General features: G+C 43.6%; 1 protein-coding gene across 2 annotated transcripts in view; it reads right to left on the bottom strand.

The window, feature by feature from the left end:
- Window positions 1–24,069, bottom strand: part of POLA1 (DNA polymerase alpha 1, catalytic subunit) — a 782,590-nt gene that overhangs the window by 641,717 nt on the left and 116,804 nt on the right. Inside the window, exons 23-24 of one of the 2 annotated variants that reach the window (XM_030202369.1) lie at window positions 5,214–5,310; window positions 1,756–1,880 (exon numbers count right to left, since the gene is read on the bottom strand). In XM_030202369.1, the coding sequence (XP_030058229.1) occupies window positions 1,756–1,880; window positions 5,214–5,310 (222 nt within the window). The remainder of the gene's footprint in view (window positions 1–1,755; window positions 1,881–5,213; window positions 5,311–24,069) is intronic. The other variant, XM_030202370.1, reaches the window with a different exon arrangement.

Raw genomic sequence — 24,069 nt, 5'->3', positions numbered from 1 at the left:
TGTCTGCACTACTCTGAAAAGTACACAGGGGCCCTGAAATATTTTGTAACTTTTGCTCACCGTGGCGGCCTGGAATCTCCATGCAAAACACTGCTCACTTCAGGGTGAGCTCCATTACGCTCCTTATAAAGTCAATCAGTCACAAATTGTGCTGTGAAAATGTCTCCCTCTCACATGCTGTTTTTTTCTGCAACTAATCGGTGGCAGTCTGTATTAAATGTTACAAACAAACCACCTTCAAGTTGCTCTGGCTGGCCTTCTACTCTCAAAGGCGCAAATCTGACTAGTAATGACCCTGGGGATTTGTTGTGGGGTTTTTTTAAAGATGTGCACCGTTTCTATGGAAATTGTGCCACAAGCAAGATTTAATCATAATCCAAAAACACAAGGGTAACTCATGCTAACCTTTTGTAACAAATGATTACCACACGCTGAGAGAAAACTTTACTTCCTTCATTTCCAAACTAAAGTAACAAATGGCAGTTAAGTGTTCTCAAGCAATTCTCGAGTAAAGCTTATTTCTGCAGGCTTATTAGAACCGTCAGCTGTATAGTGCTAGGAAAAGCAAGGCCATTAGTGGCATGATTTTTTTTTTTTAAAAATGGTACGTTAACAGTCTTCTTACATTATGACTTACAACAGAAAAGGAAGGGTGATATTAAACAATTTTCTTAAGATCTTGTTAAGTGGTGCTAAAGTAACAGAAGTTTCCTTGGAAAATGAAGCTCGCACCTCACCTCTAAGGATAGGTGTTCTGACAAAGCGAATAAGATAAAGCCTTCATTAACAGAATACACAGTTCTGGGGGTTTTTTGTGAAATTTAAGGGTATACAGTCAAATTAAACCACAGAGAAAGAGAAGTTACTATTAAACAGTCAAGAGTTGAAGCTGTCTACCTGAGCAAAACAATAAAGCAGAGACCTTGAGAAGAGAGACTGCCGAGCTTGTCTGCAGTTGCCGGTATCATCTTCTTAAAGAGTACTTGTGTCACCTAATATTACAAATGATCAGTGAAGCTGCTCTATGAATTCTGTACTTCAGGCTTAACCTTGTCAACTGCCTTGGCCTATCTACCAGATAAGGAAGTATAACAAATATTTATAAGTCGTCAACAATCCTGCACCAGTATAAAATACAGATGTGAGTTAGTTTCCCAGCAGTTTGTTCCTGTGCTTTGCTCAGTCGACTCCCTTCTTGGTTCACTGATACACTGAACAGCTCACAAGGGACACATCGAGACAACAGTCACCACTCATGACTATCCAAGCTCTCTCTCATTTCTACCCTCTACACCCCCACCCCAAGCAGTGATCATTCAACCAGCTCAGAAGGAATGGCAGATGCTACAAGCAAATCATCTCCAATTTTGTCTACTTCTATTTTTATCAATAGTAGGCGTACCACCAAAATAAATTAATGTTTTTCAAAAGAAACTAAATTTTAATTTACATATTTCTATAAGGTAAAAGGTTAGGAGTCATGTAAGGAGTCATGTACAGGTGAAATACACTGGTATGCTTTAAAACAGAAGAGGAAGGAAGGGAAAAAAAGAAAAAAAGAGAGAAAGCAAGTGTTGTTCCTAGAACTACTGGAACCGCTGAGAACAGAAAGAAAAATGCACCATGGAAATGCACTGCTCTCCATTCTCTCCACACTGCTGCTCTAGCAGTGCTGAAGACTGCATAGTACCCATACGGAGCAGCTTACAAAAATCAGTAAATGAAGCCCTGAGGATATTGGTACAAACCACAAACCTCTGCTACCTTCCGTGAGTATGAAGCCACCCTCTGCACGGTGGTGAAGCAGATGTTGAACTCTTGAATGATGGATGGGTACAAACTGTTGAAGTCCAGAAGCAAAATGAATTTGTCGTAGAAACCTGAAACAGAAAGAATGCTTCAAGGTTCGTGCCATTAAATAAGTCATTTTTCTCTACTTAATGTGAATACATTATAGACGATCACACACACTTTTGATGCCTTGGCTTCCTTGCAAACACACCCGCAAAATGGGCCAGAGTACCTAAATAATAACTTAGCCCTCTACACACCTTCAAGGCTTCGAAGGTCCTCTGAAGGAGCATCACTATTATTTATTTATTTTATTACATTTGTACCCCACGCTTTCCCACACATAGCAGGTTCAATGCAGCTTACATAGTAAATGGAATTACAAAGATTTGTAAGGAGAATATTACAAACTGTAGTAAACATAGTAATAGGCCTTAAAAATATGTGGGTTGAACATAGAAAGGTGCAACAAAGGTAGGATAAGCAGAAGAAAAGAGATTGGGAGGGATGTGGTATAGGGAGGAAGGTAAAGAAAAGACTAGGGGGATGAGCATGAAGGAGCTTGGGAGACATGGTCTAAAACATGATCATCGTCGAAGCAGGAGTCGTGCGGGTGGGTTGTAAATTTAAGTCGGGTCGTTTCGGTAAGCTTGCTTGAAGAGATGGGCTTTCAACATTTTTCTGAAGGGTAGATATTCGTTGATTGTATCTGTACCATTGTCAAAAAAATTTCACAATGCGATACTGTCCAGCGAGCCTTCACAGGAGTATCCCCCATACTCTGGAATTCAGTCTTATATGCCAAACTCAAGACTACCTCTCCTTCAGAAACCAGGTGAAAGCCTGGCTCTTCTCTTAACTGTTTAAATACATGGGGTGATTGATTATCCCACTCACTCCTCACTTGGGATCAGTCTGCTGCACACCATGTAATTTAGACCAGTTCCTCATATGTTACTCAGTCTTACAAATAATTTGCCTTCAGTTTAGCTACTCATCTAATTCACCAAATGATTTTGTACTTTACATCTGGTCTCTCATCTAAACTGCTCATTTTAGCAGTTCATAAACTTATTAGGGTGGATTGTGATGTGAACTCTTAAAAAAGGTGATTTCTACCTAATGGGCATAAGTTATGGTTCTGCAATAGTCTGGTATGTATTTGTCAATATGTTGTTGTCAAATCATTATTTAAATAGCAAATTTTTGTGACCTTCAAATGTATATAATTTTATCACATTCTATTTTCCCTTTTAAGTGATGCATCTATTCTCAATTAATTTAACATTTTTATAACAAATATTATGTATTTTACCTCCTGAAGGTGGTGTAAGCTGAAATAAGACCATGTGATCACTTTATTTAAAAAAATGAAAAAAGTAGAAACCAAATTAACAAATCTACTTATGTATTCAATTTGGGAAATATTTGTGGTTTTGGCTTTTTGTTTGTTTTATGGACACATACTCGTTTTACAATGTAACAAGACAGGTGAACAACATGTTATTTTAGCTGTGACACTACAGAGACCATTCAGGTGAGTGGGCGATGCCCTGACTTACATATATTTTCATTTCAGTGTTTTCCTTACATTTCTTCTCCTTCTGTATTTGAACTGTTCCACCCACTTTAAGGGCTAACAGAGGGTCTTCAAAGTATATATTATCCATCTTTAATGTGTTCTTTTTTTTCCCTGTATGAATACCCTAATTATGTTGCAAGTTAGCTTGCTTGTAAGAATGTATTCTAAATTTATAAAAAAACAAAACATGGCTACACGGATCCAAGATGGCAGTACGTACTGGATGTGTTTTTTGCTCTTCCTACTTCCTATATGACTTTTCTTGCTATGCTGAAGCATAGAGGCAAGTCCTCTGCTCTGACCTCTTAGCAATGGCTAGTCTCCACTTCTAGACCTATGGACATATTTGTGAGAAGAACTGGATCTTCACAAGAAATGTCAAGAAGTCACCCACTTAAAACACCAGACGTCTTTGGTGTCTCTAAGGTTTGATGATACTCTGAGCCCCCAGAGAGCACTTCCCCCTCAGCCGTGAAGAAGCAGTTCATCACTTATGGAATGACTGTATCCAGGCCTGAGAGTGCTTGGAGTCCTGTCTTGCACAAGGGGTATGAACAACTTGCTAGCGGCAGCAGGGATTCTGCTTCAGTAGACTCCTCTGAAGAGCCTGCCGGCATTTTCCAGCAATGGAAAAGAAGAAACCAGAAAAGAGTTGGGCAGTATTCAAGAGGAATCTATGATGACTCTGCCATTATTTGTTCTTAGTAAACCCAGCTGATGTGACCCTGGATATTATCTTGAAGTTGATTGCTGATCTGGGCAAGATGTTATGGCCTCAAGTGCAGGTGTTGGAGCAAAATGTTCATAAGCTGGAGGTGAAAACAGATCATTCTTCTGACTTAATATGTGATTAATCGAGTTGAGAACCTTGAAAAAGACCTGTGATTCAATCACTGCAAACTACAATTAGACTAGGTATTGGGAGCCTGAGAAATAGATGAGAATCACTTGAGAATTATTCTAGATGCAACAATCTCAGTTTTCTGAATTTTCCCCAGATTTTTACCATTGGTCCTTGAGACATGTTGAAGCGTTATTTGAAAGAAATTCTGGAGTTAGAGGATTTACCTTCCGTTTCTTGAATGTATTATTTACCATCTAAAATACCTGTTCAACAAAATTTGGATCAACACACATCCAGTTTGGATGGCTCTGCTATACTGGAGTCTTCAGACACAGACATGCCATTACTACAACTTTAATCACTACAATGGCACTTGCCCCCGATACTGATTGCTTAATGAAGATATATTTTAAAAATAAGGAAAAGTTATTTTGGGGACTCTAGATCAGAATTTTTCCCAACATTTCTAGGGATACAGAGAAGCATCAAAGGCAATTTATACTTCTGAGACCAGGTGTTCTTCAGATTTGTGCTACTTTCTTTAAGATATCCTTGCAAATGCATCATAAGATACAAGTCTATGAAGTGTTTTCTTTGAACTTTCCCATCTTATAGCTTTTTTGGAAACTAAAAGACTATTAGGAGAATCCTTGACGATTGTGGCAGACTCCAATGGAAATGAGCTCTCTCATTAGATTATATGTGAAGCATGTTTCGACACGTTAGGTAGTGCTACTTCTAATTTTATTTTCCTAAAAATCTCATTTAATCTTGGATCCCAAGAAAGTGGACTTGAGTGATTTTTTTTTAAGACAAGTGTTTTTTTACTTTCTTTGATCTTTGCTAATATTATTAAACGATTATAATTTAAAAATGTATACATATATATATATATACACACACACACATCACATTATGCATGATCATAAGACAATCCCTGAGTACATTTCAAATCAGAAAGAAGACCATGTCAGACAGTTGTATTTCAGATCTTACCAACTTTTGGCTCCAGAACCAAACCCCCAGCATAGGCTGCCTTTTTTCGAACCTTTTTGGATTTGCTCTCTTCTGCATCATCATCATCTTCATTTACCTGTAAGGAAAAGTAAAGTATCTTACAATCTCTGCTTGCATAATGTATTGTGCTAGGATTTTTTTTGATACTGTCTACAAGTCTTAGTCAACATAACCAGTTTCTTTTTTATTTTTGAAATCTAGCAAAGAAGTATACAGTAAAGGTTTCTGGTTTTATTTATTTATTTATTGCATTTGTATCCCACATTTTCCCACCTATTTGCGGGCTCAGTGTGGCTTACAATACATTGTAAATGATGGCAATACAATTTGTTACAGTTCGATTATGGGTTACATTATGAAGAGTTATGGGGAGACAAGGTCAAAATATCATTAGGGGAATATAGCAGTGGAATGTAACAATGGGAAAATAATAGGGCGATAGAACAATAGCGAGAGAACATTCAGGTATAACAATTTTATCTGTGAGTAGAGTTTTAAGTGTGGTGAAAATACAGGGGAAGAGAATTCAGAAGAGAGTGTATTGATGCATTTCTATTAGTGTGTATGGACTTCATGTGTTTTGATCCTTGTGATAAGTTTTATCAAAGAGATGAGTCTTCAATAGTTTGCGGAAGTCGGTTAATTCGTAGATCATTTTCAGGTTGCGTGGTATTGTGTTCCAGAATTGCATGCTCATATAAGAGAAGGTTGATGCGTGCAGTACTTTGTATTTTATGCCTTTGCAATTAGGGAAGTGGAGATTGAGGAAAGTTTGGGATGATCTTTTAGCGTTTCTGGGTGGCAGGTTTATTAAATCAGACATGTATGCAGGGGCTTCGCCGTGAATGATTTTGTGAACTAAGGTGCATACTTTAAAAGTGATACGTTCCCTGAGTGGGAGCCAGTGTAGTTTCTCACGTAAGGGTTTTGCACTTTCGTATTTTGGTTTTCCGAAGATGAGTCTGGCTGCTGTATTCTGGGCTGTTTGAAGTTTCCTCAGTATTTGCTTTTTGCAGCCTGAGTATAGTGAGTTGCAGTAGTCCAGATGACTGAGTACGAGTGATTGCACTAGGCTGCGGAAGACAGATCTTGGAAAGAATGGTCTTATTCTTTTCAGTTTCCACATGGAGTAGAACATCTTTTTGGTTGTGTTGTTCGCGTGAGTCTCAAGTGTTAGGTGGCGGTCAATCGTGACTCCAAGGATTTTTAAAGTTTCTGAGATTGGCAGATTTAATTTAGGTGTGTTAATAGCGATAAATTTCTTCGTGTTGTATTGGGAGGTAAGTATGAGGCATTGAGTTTTTTCTGCGTTCAGTTTCAATCGAAATGCATCTGCCCAGGTGTTCATGATGTGTAGACTTTGGTTGATTTCGTTGGAGATTTCTTTAATGTCTTGTTTGAAAGGAATATATATCGTTGGCCTGGATGGCTCAGCTATCCAGGCATGGGTTATGAAGACATCATTACCAGTAGATAAAAGATTGGAGACTTAAGTAAGATGAATGGGAGCATCCAAATTTAGCTCTGGGGAGCAATGAATTCTTAACACAAAGCATCCTGATGGCCTTGCTGAAATGTGACGGACTACTATACTTTCACCTACAGAAGAGTTAGGTGTGCTGAGTATACAAGGTAAAGGAGACATGACATCCAACCTGTGCCCATCTGTTTATCACCTCAGTCTAGCACACAAACACAGTCCTATCCCAACACACACACCAAATATCAGCAATACATACATGCATGCATGAAATCAGAGTCACAAACTCAATTTCAGTCAAATTTATATGAAGCAAATTACTATCTTCCAACTATTCACAGAGAGTCACACTGAGTTTACAAAGTGTTGGAGAAGAGCTGGCTGTTTTAATAAATTGTGGGTACCAACAAAATAGGAAAATGTAGGAGGAGGGTTCTGGAAGACAAATTTAGACTTTAAGGTAGAAAGCTGAAGTCCAGAACCTCCAAGGCAACATTATAAAACAGGGCTCGACAAATCCCAGGTGCCAGGCCACCGTGGCACCTAGAAATTTCATCCTGGTGCCTGGGATTTCATAACCACGATATTTATTTTTCCTTCCGCAGCACTGCCTCAAACTGCTTCTCAGCCCTGCACAACGATAGGGCTCTGCATATACTTGAGTCGCGCGGTGCAGGGGGTTCAAATCGTCTCACGGGACTTGAAACCTTGACTTCCCCAACTTCCTGCACTGCACAGCTCGTATACGCAGAGCCCAATTGCCATGCAGGGTGAAAGAAGCAGTTTCAGGCAGCACGGGGCACAAGAGAGACTGGATGAAGGCTGTGAGAAGGGGATATAAGAGAGACGGACAGACTAGATGAAGGCTGTGAAAAGGGGGTTTGAGAAAGACGGACAGACTGGATGAAGACTGTGAGAAGAGGGTATGAGAAAGACGAACAGAGTGGATGAAGGCTGTGAGAAGAGGGTATGAGAAAGACGGACAGAGTGGATGAAGGCTGTGAGAAGGGGGTATGAGAAAGACGGACAGAGTGGATGAAGGCTGTGAGAAGGGGGTATGAGAAAGACGGACAGAGTGGATGAAGGCTGTGAGAAGGGGGTATGAGAAAGACGGACAGAGTGGATGAAGGCTGTGAGAAGGGGGTATGAGAAAGACGGACAGAGTGGATGAAGGCTGTGAGAAGGGGGTATGAGAAAGACGGACAGAGTGGATGAAGGCTGTGAGAAGGGGGTATGAGAAAGACGGACAGAGTGGATGAAGGCTGTGAGAAGGGGGTATGAGAAAGACGGACAGAGTGGATGAAGGCTGTGAGAAGGGGGTATGAGAAAGACGGACAGACTGGATGAAGGCTGTGAGAAGGGGGTATGAGAAAGACGGACAGACTGGATGAAGGCTGTGAGAAGGGGGTATGAGAAAGACGGACAGACTGGATGAAGGCTGTGAGAAGGGGGTATGAGAAAGACGGACTGGATGAAGGCTGTGAGAAGAGGGTATGAGAAAGACAGACTGGATGAAGGCTGTGAGAAGGGGCTATGAGAAAGACGGACAGACTGGATGAAGGCTAAGAGAAGGGGGTATGAGAAAGACGGACAGACTGGATGAAGGCTGTGAGAAGGGGGCATGAGAAAGACGGACAGACTGGATGAAGGCTGTGAGAAGGGGGCATGAGAAATACGGACAGACTGGACGAAGGCTTTGAGAAGGGGGTATGAGAGAGAAACTGATGGGGACTCAGGTTATAGGTGAAACAACAAAGCAACTGCCTCTGCTTCACCTATATAGAGGGTGCTGTGAAACTGCTGACAGCATGTTTAGGGAAGAGAGACTATTAACTTTGCAGTTAACAGAGGCAACCTTAATGAACTGATTCACTAAAATTTCTTTGCCCACAGGCACAAAATAGGAAAAAAGAAAATCTTAGTAAGTCAATTTCTAAAGGAGCTACTGCTAATCTGGGAGGGGATTCCACCACCCAAATTTCACTGAGGACAATGCTGGAAGGGTGGAAAAGGAGACACAGGAAAGATCTTTCAAACTGGTTCCTAAGTTTTTGGGCTGGCTCCTAGATTTAATGAAAATTTGTTGAGTCCTGTTCTAAGAAATCTTCCTCATTTCACACACAGAACCAAGAAGCAGGCAGAGTTCTGGAATCTCGAAGAGATGATGGTGCAGGTAAGAGAAATTTAAATTTGTTAGGAAAAGAGACAAATTTAGGGAAATGGGAAGTTATTCCAAAAGGATAGATGTCACCTTAAGAGTTAAACTAGGTTGCTGGCACCAACCTTTAAAAAGGAGAAAAATAAGCTTTTGAACTAGAACTTAGAAAAAAGCGGATAGTTACTTAAAAATACATAATTTTGACATAACTTCAACAGCAAAACGCAGAAGTTAGAATATTTCAATGCAGGAATTATGGTAGAAGCTGAAATAGCCCAGGAGAATTTAAATTACAAATAGCCAAAGAAGAAAGACAGTCCCTGCTCAAAGAGCTTACAGTCTAATAGACAAAAAATAAAGTAAGCAAATCAAATCAATTAATGTGTACAGGAAGGAGGAGAGGAGGGTAGGTGGAAGCGAGTGGATACAAGTGGTTACGAGTCAAAAGCAATGTTAAAGAGGTGGGCTTTCAGTCTAGATTTAAAGGTGGCCAAGGATGGGGCAAGACGTAGGGTCTCAGGAAGTTTATTCCAGGCGTAGGGTGTAGCGAGACAGAAGGCGCAAAGTCTGGAGTTGGCAGTAGTGGAGAAGGGAACAGATAAGAAGGATTTATCCATGGAGCGGAGTGCATGGGAAGGGGTGTAGGGAAGGACGAGTGTGGCGAGATATTGGGGAGCAGCAGAGTGAGTACATTTATAGGTTAGTAGAAGAAGTTTGAACAGAATGCGAAAACGGATAGGGAGCCAGTGAAGCGACTTGAAGAGAGGGGTAGTATGAGTAAAGCGACCCTGGCGGAAGACGAGAGGCAGCAGAGTTTTGAACCGATTGGAGAGGGGAGAGGTGACTAAGTGGGAGGCCAGCAAGAAGCAGATTGCATTAGTCTAAACGAGAGGTGACAAGGGTGTGGATGAGGGTTTTGGTAGAGTGCTCGTAAAGAAAAGGGCGGATTTTAGCCAAAGCAAAATCATACAGCTCAATAGTGGGGAGGGGGGATTCTGGCCAGGAGCTCAGGCCAAAGCAGACTGCAAGCCACAGAAAAGGAAGGAAACATTAAAAGGCTGAAAATACTAAAAATAAGGGGACAAAGTAAATGAAAAAGAGGGAAAAGGCCTTGTGCTACTTCACAAGAAGCAGCCAAAATGCAGGGAGGAAAAAAACCACGCTGAGAACACAGACAAAAACCATCCTCTTAGCCCTGCAGAAAGACAATTGGTGGTCCCACAAGCATGAGGCAGGCAGGAAGGTTCATGCACAAACGCATACGGAGCTACTAAAAGCTTCTAGAAACAGAACACTAGGTAGTGTCCCTGACAAGGTCCATCAGATGAAGTCACCCACATGTGGCAATACCCACATCCTGCTTGTCCTCAGAGAACTTAAATAACTCCCTTGGGTCCTCAAGTGCTTCTGTCTACAGCTCCTCCTCACATGCGCAGCATCGATTAGCCATGTTGACATTTGAGCAGTGGCTCTCACAGGACTTGCAGTGCCTGCTACACTTGGCGTGGTCAGCCATTCCATGGGTCTCAAACTCCTCATAGATCTGCTGACTCTGACTCACCCACCTTTAGAACTAGGTTCCAATTCAGGCCAGCCCACACAGAAAATCTTTAATGTAGCTTTATTATATATTTGGCTCATCACCTCTGCTCCCATGCTAACCTGACCCCCTCTAAAAGGTAGGAGAAGAGCACATATGCACCACTGAAGACAGTAAAGAAAGTAGAACAGGGGTTTGAGATGGAGAGGACTAAGGAATAAATTCTGGAGCAGAATGAAAGCCTGTATGCATATATAAAGGATTTGGTTTGCTGGTTGCTGTTTCACTGTAAGTACTTAGACACATTTTTCAGGATGGGAAAAAGATTACAATGATCACCAATTCAAGTGGGTCCAGAACGAAAGCAAATCGGATGATTCCCCTGATGAAGAAAGAGTGGTGAAATCAAGCAAATTGGATGGGCGGGGGGAGGGGGTGGAGGAAGAAGTATCCAGGGGTTAATTTTGATTCCTGAATAATTGATGTTTAATGTGTCAATGCTGGATAGATGTTATGCTGCTTATTTGCTTATACTTGTGAGTTCTATAAGCAAGAAGCTAAACAGTGTCTTATTTAAATGAGGAAAGAAATGCTGAACAGATCTGGGCTCAGAACCGAACCCCAAGGCACTCCACACATCTTTCTTCAGTGACTGTATAGTAAACATGGGTTGAATGCCTGTGCTCAGAAACTGCTCATGCAACAGTACCACCTTCAAAAACATCATAAACAACTGAAACATTTTAAAATGTTAAATTCTTTGGTAAAAAATCAGGGGAAGACGCTAGTCAGATCTTCTCCTGCTACGCTACCCAAGTAAGCCCTGATATCATTATATAATCGACTTCCTGGACAACGCAGAAAATGCATTACGTGTTAAGGAGAGGGGTCCTAACACCTTTTCCCAAATCATGACCTCGAAGAACTTGAGGAAAGGGAAAGAAGGTGCACAGATCCCGGAAGACAAGATAGTGGTGCCTTCAAGCCCAGCAAGTCCCTCGCTGAGCTCGGCCTGAGTCTCTGAAGTGGCAGCAGAGGTGATTACTCACATGGAATTACTGCTCGACAAGCGCCTTTCACCATTAACGGAAACGCTGTGAAAGTTTCAGGATACCCTGGAGGGGCTCACTAAAGATGTCAATCAGTATCAGCAACGTCTCGGAGACCTGGAAGGCAGAGTACACACGATGGAGGGTACTCACTCCCACATGCAGATGAAGCTTAAGGCATGCCAAGAAAAATTGGAGGATCTAGAAAATCATGCTCAACGGAGCAATCTCAGGCTGCTGGAGTCTCTTCTAGAGAGGAAGCTCAGGGAGTTCTTGGAAGGTTGGATCCCTAAGGAGCTGAATCTCACTTATCATTGGGGCTCCTTCCGGGTGGAGCGGGCACACCGACTGGGAGCATGGCAAGCAGTGAATGGGAAGCCTAGAGTGGTTATACTAAAAGTTAACCCACAAGAGTGCCATACTTCAAACAATCTGAAATGGCACATCTTTTACTTATCATAATCACAAGATACTTTGCTTTCAGGACTACTCCGCAGGAGTCTCTCAAAAGCGTCGAGCCTTTGCTCCATTAGCTATTTTGTATGTTGTGAAAATCAGGTTTGCAGTCTTTTTCCCAGCCCGACTGAAAATACAAAATCAGGAGGAAACGCACATGTCTGACTCAGTGGAAGAAGTGCAAAACTTTGTGGATGGGCTGCATCTCCCTGCATACCCGACACCAGGTGCCCAGTCTGCAGTATGATTTCCTCGCTAGTGGGACCTACAAATTTCAGGGGTGGCAGCTGTCATTTTGGGCTGGGACTGATTGACCATTGTTGATGAAGGAGCTCATCATCAGATGATTCTTCTCTTGGCTTGTCCATATTCAGTGGTGGACACCCTTTTTTGATATCTTGGGAACAGACAAGGCCCATGGACTGGCTTTACTACTTACACTTGGCAGAGACTCTGACCATAATGGCGGATGGGACCTTTTTTTAAACCATGTTGGTCCAGGATATATAAGCTCTCTTCTGCTATAATTATTGTTTGCCAATGATGCATTATTTCCATTTCATTTATGTTCAATGGTTGTCTGTGCTGCTCTTTCTTGATTCACTAGTTCATGGACTTTGGGTAGCATATGCAGGAGTTTTACGATCCATCTGCTCCTCCAAACTTATGCTTGATATTGTTCTTTGCTACAGGAGCTTTATAGGAGGTGGTTATACATGCTAACTTTTTGTATGAGGAGTTTTGGGTAGCAGGGCATCAATAATGTGAAGGCTCAGAGGGTTGGGCCTGTAAGTACTGAGGGACAATAGGTTAAAGGGTGGTGGGTGGAATGACAGGTGGATCAGGATGGTTTTGATTAAATGTGTTTATGTGAAATATGAAGTGTTTCATATTCCAAAGCGGTCACAGGCTTTGTTTGTCCGTAAAACAGGATTATGGGTAACAGAATTATCCTAGGGGTGTGGGTTAGGGAGGAGGCCCCCTCCTTTTGGGCTTGAAAAAATCGTATGCATGCATTGATGCTCCTAGAGCGTCAAGATACCCGGGGCTCCCCCAAACGCTTGAAGGTGTTTCGTGAAGTGTGGAATGTGTACATTCGTTCTCTGCCACATAGGGCCAGGAGCCTGATTCGCAATTCAAACTGACTATATATGTGTTGGGTGGTGCGAGGAGACTCCTCAGAATGGGTTGGATGTGAACAGAGAAGTATGATTGGATAAAGCACTCCCTCCCCCCCCCCCTTTTCTTTTTTTGATCTGTTTGAAGAATAATGTATAGAAGAGGGGTTGGATGGTAAATTGAGAATGGGGGAAGAAAATGATCAAACAACGCTTGATGACAAACCTAGCATTTCGTTTGTACTTAGTTTATGCTGTCTCTTTTCAGTGTATATTGAATTGGGTGACTGTTTCTTATGATGTGTCATCAATAAAATTGTTTATAATTAGAAGTGGCAGGTAGGGAGTGTTAGGGGAGGGGTACGGATGGGAAGTAAAAGTCAAACTGTTGATACGATTGTTCTTATGTTCATGTTTGGAAGATTTGGCTGTGTGACATGCAATTTGTAGAGCTTGTTGGTTATTTACTTTCAATTTCATCAATAAAAAATATTGAAACATAAATGTGTTTATGTGGCTGCCTGGATGGTTGGTATCTGTCCTATTCTTGTTTTGTTTTTTTTTGGTGGGGGGGGGGGGGGGGGGGGGGGAGAAGCTGCTGGCTAGAATGGCTCCTTCTCCTAGCTATATATATTTTCTCATATTGAATATTCAAGGGTACTTTGCCTCGTGTCACCAATTAAGATAGTATCTTGGAACGTGGGTAGGGTTACCTCACCCATCAAATGACAAAAAATACTCTAAGCGGAGAGGAAATGACGTCACGATCCAACGTGGAGGTCTAATTGAAGAGCTCCGCCGGGGCCGAAAAGAAAGTGGCGCTAAAAAGCTTACCATCACGGCGAAAAACGGATCAGGAGTGAAGAAGGAGGTCCCTCCGGGCTATGCCTCCAAAAAAAACGTTGGAGCGCTTTCGCTACACCTCGGACCGGCGCGAAACAACGGGCGAAGGGAAAGCGGGACCGGAGTTGAAAGGAGCCAAGATGGCGACCGCTTCCGAAGTGCAGGAACCTGCGGTAAGGGGCGAAGAAACGGCAGTGGCAGCCTGCATGCTGCAATCGGATGTGGCTGGGCTGCTCCAGGATTTAAAAACAAACTTTGAGGGGATTAGGTTGGATGTCCAGAATGCCCTTAAAGAAATAAGAGCAGAGGTGCATGACTTAGGCTCCCGAGTGAAGTGGAGGAGGGGATGGTGGCCCTACAGTCAGAAGTGGATTCGATGCGCAGAAAAGCAGCAGAGGAACAGGGGGAGTTGAGCCAGCTCAGAGATCAAGTGGAGGACCTCGAAAATAGGTCACGGCGTAACAACCTTAGGTTTAAGGGTATCCCTGAATTAGACATTTTTGCCAACTGCGAGGTTGTTATTAAAGATCTTTGCTTGCATATCTTGTCTCTAGGGTCAGAGGCTCATCCCCCGGAAATACACATACAGCGGGCGCATAGAGCACTGGGACCTCATGGAGCCCTTCAGCCGAGAGATGTGGTTGTGTGCTTTCAGGATTTCCCGTTAAAAGAACTGATCTTGCGGCAAGCCAGGGTGAGCAAAGAGATTGTATGGAAAAACTATAAAATAGAAGTTTTTCAGGACCTGGCCCGCACCACGTTGTTGAAGCGGGGAACATTTAAAGAAGTTACCCAGTTTATGCGATCTAAGGGGATTAAATACCGATGGCTGTTCCCCTTTGCGGTCTGGATCACTGTGGATGGCAAGTCTCGCAAGGTCACAACACCGGAGGAAGCGTGGTCGGCATTGAGAGCCCTGGGATGCAGGGAGGTTCCGGCACAGATTCCAGACACGCGGGCTCAAGCAGTTCCTCGACGGGACTCTGCATGGCAAGTGGTGGTCGAGAGAGGCAAGAGTAAAGACAAACAAGCTTCCTAAAAGGTGCTCTGTTGGGGTCATCAGACAGAATAGGGAGGATATCAGGTTTGACTATGGGACAAATTAAGATATATAGTAAAATGGGACTGACAAGCAAGGCGAGGAGATGGAGTGATAGACCTCAGTGGAGGCATGAGCGATTCCTTTTCCTCTGAGGTGGAGGCAACAATATTGTACGTTGTCACGGACTATAATGGCCTCTGATGGGGGCGAAGAAGAGGATAGCAGAAAGTAGGATGTGGAAGACCAGAAGTGCAGCGGTGGACAGACCGTCCAGACGGGGAGGAGTTGATCTGTCTCTCACTGAACTATAAATGCTTGTTGAGGGCTAGGAGTAAGACTCAATGTGGTTATATGTTGGGATGTTTGTTACAGGGTGGACAGAAGATTGGGTTCGAGGGGAGCGGAGATGGAAGGGGGCAATGGGGGGTGGGAGGGCGGGAGGAATTTATGGTATATTGGAAGGTGTGGGGAAGAGGGTTGGTAAGTTCTTAGATAATATTGATATAGGCCTCAGGGACAGTACGTCTAATTTCCTACTATGGCTGATCTGCTGCTCCAGGGATCGGCAAGGGTTGGGGGAGAGGGGAGGGAGGGTCGGGAGAAGGGAAGAGGGGTGGGGGGAGGGGAACGGGGACTGTCAAAGGGAAGAGGGAGGAGAGGGGTGGGACTGGGGGAAACACTAAAGATGGGTTCTTGGAGTGTAAACGGGCTCAACCACCAGGGGAAAAGATGCAGAGTGTTTAAAGAATTGAATAGGTTAAACTGGGATGTGATATTGCTTCAGGAGACACACCTGAGACCGAGAGATGCACATCTGTTACAGCACAGGTCCTTTGGGGTGGTATTGACGCACCAGGGACGGGAACCCAGAAGGGTTGGGGGGGGTAGCCATTATGGTGCGAAATACCTGCGGGCTGAACATACAGGAAGAATTTCGGGATTCGAGTGGCAGATGCATGGGAATCAGGGGATTCTTACATGATAAGGAGATTACTTTTATTAATATCTATGCTCCGAATGAAGGTCAGAAGCAGTTTTTTGAGTCATGGAAGGGAGAACTTCAGGATTTCATTAAAGGCCAAGTGATAATAGGGGGTGATTTCAATATTGCCCCTGATGCAGACCTAGATCACTCCAGAGGACGGGGCGGCGGAGGGGGTTCTGGACGTAAGGCTTTGATGTCTTTTTTGAAAGAATGTGAGGTGGTGGATGGATGGAGATTGTTGCATGGGACACAAAGAAATTATACTCACTATTCGCATGCTGCACAGTCATATGCCAGATTGGACAGTATATGGGTGCATCGCAACAGTTGGCATATGTTAGAGGAGGCAGAGATAGAAGCGTGTCAGGTATCTGATCATGCTCCTGTCTGGATTAGGTTAAAGGGGCTAGTAGGTAGAAAGAGGGGAGGGACTTGGAAGCTAAATGAAACCCTATTGGGGGATGAAACAGTGAGAGAAGATGTCAGGAGCGCTATAAAGGACTATTACCAGTTTAATGACAATGGTGAAGTCTCGGAAGGGTCTTTGTGGGATGCAATGAAGGCAGTGGTGAGGGGCACGTTCATTAAATGGGGTGCTCGGAAAAAGAGGGAAAGCGGTCGGAAATCTTTGGAGTTGCATACACGCTTAGTGCGTCTGGAGAAACAACATAAAAGGCAGCCCACAAAGAAGGTGGGGGAAGAACTCAGGGAGGTACGGGGGGCACTGGCACAGTTGCAAATGACAGAGATAGAATATATGCAGACCAAATGGAAGCAGAGGATCTTTGAGTTTGCGAACAAACCCAGTGCGCTTCTGGCTCGTAAGTTGAGGGCAAAGCGGGTTAAGACTCTTATACAAAAACTAAAGGATGAAAGGGGCAGGTGGTACTATACAGACGCAGATATAGCTAAAAGCTTTAGGTCTTATTACGAACAGTTATATAAGGCTGGGGAGGCTACGGACAGGGTAGGGTTGGAGTCATTTCTTGATCGGATACAGCTCCCAAGTCTTGAGGCGGCTGAGCAAGCTAGATTGGATGAGCCGATCAGATGGGGGGAAGTGCAAGGGGTAATTAAGAATCTTCCGAATGGGAAGGCCCCGGGTTTAGATGGCTTCACTGCGCGATTTTATAAATGTTATGCCGAAGAACTGGGACCTCAGCTCATTAGATTAGGGAACGGGGTTTTGGAGGGACAAGATTTTGTGAATTCAATGATGGAGGCGGGGATTTCATTGCTGTTAAAACCAGGTAAAGATCCCACTACTTGTGGTTCATACCGCCCCATTTCCTTATTAAATATCGATGTGAAGATAGTGGCCAAAGTTTTGGCCAATAGGCTAGGACGGGTTTTACCGGGATTGATAGGAGAGGACCAGTCAGGATTCATTCCGGGTCGACAGGTGGGAGATAACATACGTCGTACTCTTCACCTACAGTGGGAGGCACAACAGAGACTCCCGGGGGCCCTGATGTTAGCAATAGACGCAGAAAAAGCATTTGATAGGGTAGACTGGGAGTTTCTGGGAGAGGTGATGCGGCGTATGGGTATAGGAGGGAACTTTTGCAGGTAGATAGCAGCTTTATATAGAGCTCCAAGAGCTTGCATCCGGATTAATGGCCAATATACACCACTCTTTGCAATAGGGCGGGGGACCAGGCAGGGATGCCCACTGTCACCTCTATTGTTCGCCATATATATTGAGCCCCTAGCCGTGATGTTTCGCAGTCACCCTGGGTACCGTGGGTTTAGATTAGAAAAGAAGGAACATCGAGTGGCCCTTTATGCTGATGACATGCTGCTTTATGTGACAGAACCAGAGACTACATTAGAGGTGGTAAGGGAAGTGCTGGGGGAGTTTGGGAGGTATACGGGGTTGCGAGTCAATATGGACAAGTGTGAGGTTGTGGGCATTTCGGTCCCACAGGAAGTGGAAATTCGCCTGAAAAGTAGGTTTGCCTTCAAGTGGGCCAGGAACCACTTCAGATATTTGGGGGTTCTGGTCCCCAGGGATCAAAATAAAATTTTCGACCTTAACTATGAGAAAATTATACACCGCATCCGGCTGGAGTTGTCCCGGTGGAAGGGTATGTGGTTGTCATGGTGGGGGAGGATGGCGGTTATTAAAATGAATATCCTACCCAGAATGCTGGTTTTGTTCCAGAGCTTGCCTGTGGCAGTGCCCAAGGAGATGTTGCGTAAGTTACAAAGTCAAATCCTTCAATTTGCTTGGGGGGGTAAACACCCGCGTTTAGCTGGGAGAGTGTTATGGGGAGAAATAGAAAGAGGGGGCAGAGCAGTACCGCGATTGGAATGGTATTATCAGGCAGCTCAGGTTAAGATGGTTGTGGAGTGGGAAAAGAAACTACTAAAGTTAGTAGGGCAGGTGGAACAGGAGTATTTCCCGCAGAGGGGCTTAAAATCACTCTTATGGACAACGGAGGGATTGGGGGAAAGATTAGTTGGGGTGGAAAATCCTTTTGTTAGGCATCTCCTACGGACTTGGGAGGAGTTTCGGAGGGAGTGGGGACAGAGAGAGGGAGTATCAACTAGAGCTGAGATCCGATGGGAGCCGAAATTTGGGGCTGGGAAGGATAATAGAGTCTTTTTGAGATGGGATCGTTTGGGCCTTTCTTGCTTCCGGGATCTACTACAGGGAGGACGGATAAAATGTTTTGAGGAATTGAAGGAACAACATGGTCTCCCAGAAGGAGATTATTTTTCATATGTTCAGATTAAACTATTCATGGGAACAATGGGGTGGAGGGGGAGTTACGCCCAAGAAAGAGAAAGCCTGGAGAATTTATGGGGTATATTGCAGAGGGTGCCTAGAACTATTTCGGTGCTGTATAGATTCATTAGAGGTAGTGACCCCACTCCATTCTGCTTTCAAGGTGCATGGGAATCAGATTTAAATTGTAGGTTTAGTGATCAGGAATGGGAAAGGATATGCGGGGAGGTACAGAAGGCCTCTACATGTGCGCTAGTGCAGGAGAATGCATATAAGGTTCTTTCCAGATGGTACTATACTCCTGAGAGAATCAAGCGTATGTACCCTACTGCTTCTGACCAGTGCTGGAGATGTGGAAAAGAAAAGGGTACGTTCTTGCATATTTGGTGGTCCTGTTCACTACTATTGCCTTTCTGGATAGAGGTGGTGAAGGCAATGGTAAACATGACTGGAGAGTCCATGGTGTGTAGCCCGCAGGTGTGTTTGCTTGGAATACATAATGAAAGGGAATCCTGGGAACAAAGAAAAATGATACGTTGGGGCCTAGCGGCGGCAAAGTGCCTGGTAGCCCGCAGGTGGAAAAATATAGATCCCCCTTCCATGGGCGAGTGGAAGGGTAAAGTTGAGCAACTCATAATGCTGGAGCGCCTTACGGCATACCGCAGAGATGGGGAGTTGCGGCGCCGGAGAGGATGGGCCCAGTTGAAAGAATGGGTGGCGAAAATAAAGACGGGATAGGATTGGGAGGGAGGGGTGGGGGGGCAGGGGGGGACGGGGGTAGGAAAGGAATGATTGGGATAGGCGGGGTAGGGGTGGTAGGGACTATTTATGCCAGTGCACTGCTTGGGGGGGGGGGGAGTAGGGGAAAAGGGGGAAAAAGGGGGTGGAGTTTTCCTCAAAGTATGATAACATAGATGGGGGTAGGTTGGTAATTCTAGTTTGTTACAGTTATAGTGACTGAGCTGTTGTGTAGTATCCGTTAACTGATTGGTATGTATAATCCGATTGGTTGGTTTATTGGGGAGATGTTATCCCACCTATATGGTTGTACAAATGTTATCCTGCCTCTTCAATAAAAACATCTAAAGATTAAAAAAAAAAATACTCTAAGCGCTCCATAGACAGAAATTGTTGACATAGCACAGCTGCAGGAAACCCATCTTTCTTCTATAGAGCATAAAAAATTTCAGAAATGGTGGGTGGGGAAACTAGTAGAATCTCAGGCAATGAACAGGAAGGCTGGAGTCCACATTCTTTTCCATAAAAGGCTTGATGTTCACATACAGCGTCCTCAAATAAGACACTGAGAGACGGTACATTTTTGCCAATATTCTACTAGCTAGAAAGAAGAAGCTAGACAAATTTTATGGCCTCAATGTATTTAACAACAAGGTATTTTATTCCTTGATTGATGTTTTATCACCCCTGCAGCTCAGAAATGTCATTTTGAGAGGGGATTTCAACTCAGTTTTTGAGCTCACTTTGGATGAATCCTCTTCTCCGCCAGGAGTATGTTTGGATTTCTCAAGGGGATTACTGTTTCTTTGTAATGCCTTGGATTTGATTGATGTTTGGAGAGTGTTATATCCAGGTGAGCATGACTATCCCATTTGTCTCGGGCATATTCCACTCAATCTAGGATTGACTATATATTGGTTTCTAAGGGTTTTTTTCCTAGGATTTCCAGGGCCGGGATTGGGAAGTATGCCATTTCTGATCATGCCATGACATGGATTCAGCTTCATCTTAGTGAGGGGAGAATGGAGATCAGAGTCACTGGCGGTTTCCTTTTGATCTGCAAGAATATCACAGACATAATCTGGTCCACTTGGACTGACCGATTTTATTTTGGGAAGCAGCCGGGGCTGTTCTGAGAGAAGAAACCATTGCCTATGTACATCATAAATACAAAGTGCGAGATAGGAATATTCTATGATTGGAGAGGAGGGTTCGCCGCGATAGGGCCCTGTTTGGAGCTTCATCTACAGCACCAATAAGGCTAGTCTTCTTGAAACTCAGGCTCAGCTTAATGTTGCACCAACGAGCAGTTAAATCACAAATGTACTACAAATATCAGCTCTTCATCCATGGTAATAAAAGTGGGAAACTTTTATCCCACTTAATACAAAGGATGGGTCCACAACGGATCCTTCAAATGAAAGATTGGGGTGGGGGTCGTCTGACCCATTCAGACAATGCTATTCTCAACATTTTTAGGAAATATTATACTGCTTTATATGACAAGAAGCAAGATGCTGGCTTGGATGGCTCCTTATACTTACCAAATTTAGAACTCCCGTTGGTAATTGGCGTCTCACAATACTCGTATTACTTTGGATGAAGTTCAACTAGCCATACGACAAAGTGCACTTGGAAAAGCTCTGGGACCAGATGAGCTCTGGGCTGAATTTTATAAAATATTCTCCTCAGAAATTGGGCCCCATTTAACCTCTGTTACGCCGAGATGATCCATCATAAGAGTGCACCGGACTCTTTTCATTAGGGCACAAATGATTGTCTTGTTGAAACCGGGACGAGATCCTCTAATACCATCTTCCTACCATCCAATCTTGCTTCTAAACTATGAAACTAAACTGCTCGCAAACATCTTAGCTAACCGATTGGCACGAGTCTTACCTGACATTATAGAGTCCCCCCACCCCCACCCGAGTAGGCTCTGTTCATGAACGCACAGCTACTAAAAACATCAGAGCTATACTGGCTTCTCTGGAATACATGCAACATCACAGTTTGCCTTCTCTGCTTATCAGTTTTGATGCAGAGGCCTTTGTTCGGGTATCCTGGAACTTCTTATTTTCAGTTTTGGAAGCATATGGTATTCAGGGTTTTTTTTTGTTGAGGCACTTAAAGTATTATACTCCAATCCACAAGCACTCATTTTTGTTACTAGGGCTACCTCTGCCCTTTTTCCTATACAGCGGAGAACCAGGCAGGAATGTCTTTATCCCCACTTTTATTTGTTCTAACCCTAGACTCTTTAATCCGGGAATTAAATATCACCCAGAGATACATAGCATAAGGTTGGCAACCTCCAATTTTAACATTTCTGCTTTCACAGATGACCTGTTGGTTCACATCCTTAACCCTAGGACATTTCTGCCAGCTTTGATGGAAGCTTTTGAGGAGTATGACAACTATTCCGGGTTTAAACTGAACTTTACTAAATCTTTGGTGCTGGCATCTCAGCAAGATCTTCGATATTCTTGCCAGGGTGTCTTCCCTCTTAAATGGGCAGATTTTTTATTCTGATATCTTGGAATTCAGCTCAGTATGCATATATCGTCTCAATATAGATTGCTTGCTATGAGTTACTTCTGATGCCTTACTTCGTTGGAGACACCTCCCCTTCAGTTTGCACGGTAGAATTCACCTCTTCCAGATGATGGAGTTCCTGCGCTGGTTATGCACACTTCAAGTCTTCAAGTCTTTGCTTAAAGCCCACCTCTTCAATGCTGCGTTCGGCACCTAACCCTTACCGTTCAGTGAATCCAGACTGCCCCAATCTGACTGCCCCTATCGGACCGACCGTTCACTTGTCTATTAGATTGTAAGCTCTGAGCAGGGACTGTCTCTCTTTGTTAAATTGTACAGCGCTGCGTAACCCTAGTAGCGCTCTAGAAATGTTAAGTAGTAGTAGTAGTTACGCACACTTCAATTACTGCCTGTAAAGCTTTTACACAGGGATATACGATATTTGTATGAATTGTTAGGGGGTGAGCCCAAGATGCAGTTAGGCTGCTTTTGGGCTCTTGGAAAGAAGGGTATTCCTGACATTAAGAAATACAATACAGCATGTCTGCTGTGCCATTTGGGAGATTGGTTTCTGGGTTTACAAGATTATACGCACTTGCTATTGGAACACAAATATTTTCGACCCTGGCATTTTCGATATCTCCTCCATGCACCCATGCACACTATCTTCCTCAATCAGGTCCAATATACTGCTCCATCCTCTTCAAGATCTCTAGAGGGAACTTACATCTATCTGGAAAATCTCAGCAGCTACATCTGATTACCCATTCTGGTAAACGCCTCATTTCCGCCAGGCCTGAATAATGTCATCTTTAGTTGTTGGAAAATTAGGGATCTTCAATATTTATCTCAGGTGCTGGAAGCTGATGGTAAGTTGCAGCCTATAGTGTGCCTAGTCCTCCCTGGACTGCATAGCTTTGACCGCCCAACATACTCTGAGTTCAGACACTTCTCCAGGGAGCGGGGGAAGATCGCCTTTCAGCGTCTGCTTTTCATAAAATAATGCTCCTGCTATACCCAGAAAGAGATTTGTCTGACTTGATACACCGCTGGAGCATAGATTTGCAACGTCCCCTTTCTCCCTTGGATTTCCTAGCTCTGTTTAAATGAATTCCAACCCTTACTGTCAGTGCTGATTTGAGGAAATGGTCATTTCGTTTATTGTGCCGAGCTTATCTCTCCCCAGAACATTGGTTTAAAATGGGAAAATTGGACTCTCCACTTCGTCAAAAATGCTGCCTGGATGTGAGCACTCTGTTTCATGCTTTTTGGGATTGTCCCTGGATTCAGGATTTTTTTAACTCAATCAGTCAATATCTGAGTGTTTTTATTGAAAGCCCCAGTTCCTTGTTTTCCAAATGGGTTTTTACTGGACCGCTATGAACATTTGTGCTCCAGGGTAAGGGTAGGCATCAATTACTCAGGAACGCTTGCCTGTGGACAAGATCATCATTTTGGGGGTTTGAACACTGCATCTTCCATCCTTATGGGCCTGCCAACAAATTTCACGCTCTAATGATCTTGGAACGTGCAGGGGTTGGGGTCCCCCTCAAACGGAAAAAAAATCTTCCTATTTGGAATGTATACCTACAATTCCTGTCACCCACTGTGAGAAGTGGAATCCTTAATACGGTCTGTGGGATATCGGGCAACCTAGTGCAGTCTTTCTTTTGGGGAGGGGGGGTGTTCTTTGATTTTATTGGTACCTTCAGAAAGCCATCAGAGTCCAGGTCTCTTGTTTCTAGCTTGTCTAATATGGAGATAGGGTGGGAGGGAGGGAGGCAAGGTTATACAGTTCAAACTCCTCTTATTGACCTATAAGTGCATTCACTCTGCAGCTCCTCAGTACCTCTCCACTCTCATCTCTCCCTTCATTCCTCCCAGGGAACTCCGTTCACTGGGTAAATCTCTCTTATCTGCACTCTTCTCCTCCACTGCTAACTCCAGACTCTGTTCCTTTTATCTTGCTGCACCATATGCCTTGAATAGACTTCCTGAGCCGGTACGTCAAGCTCCATCTCTGGCTGTCTTCAAATCTAAGCTAAAAGCCCACCTTTTTGATGCTGCTTTTAACTCCTAACCCTTATTCACTTGTTCAGAACCCTTATTTTATCATCCTCACTTTAATATTCCCTTATCTCTTGTTTGTCCTGTTTATCT

Source organism: Microcaecilia unicolor, chromosome 4, assembly GCF_901765095.1.
Source record: "Microcaecilia unicolor chromosome 4, aMicUni1.1, whole genome shotgun sequence".
Lineage (NCBI taxonomy): Eukaryota > Metazoa > Chordata > Amphibia > Gymnophiona > Siphonopidae > Microcaecilia > Microcaecilia unicolor.
Note: the sequence above shows the minus strand (reverse complement) of the source record. Positions and strands in the feature narration are given on the sequence as shown.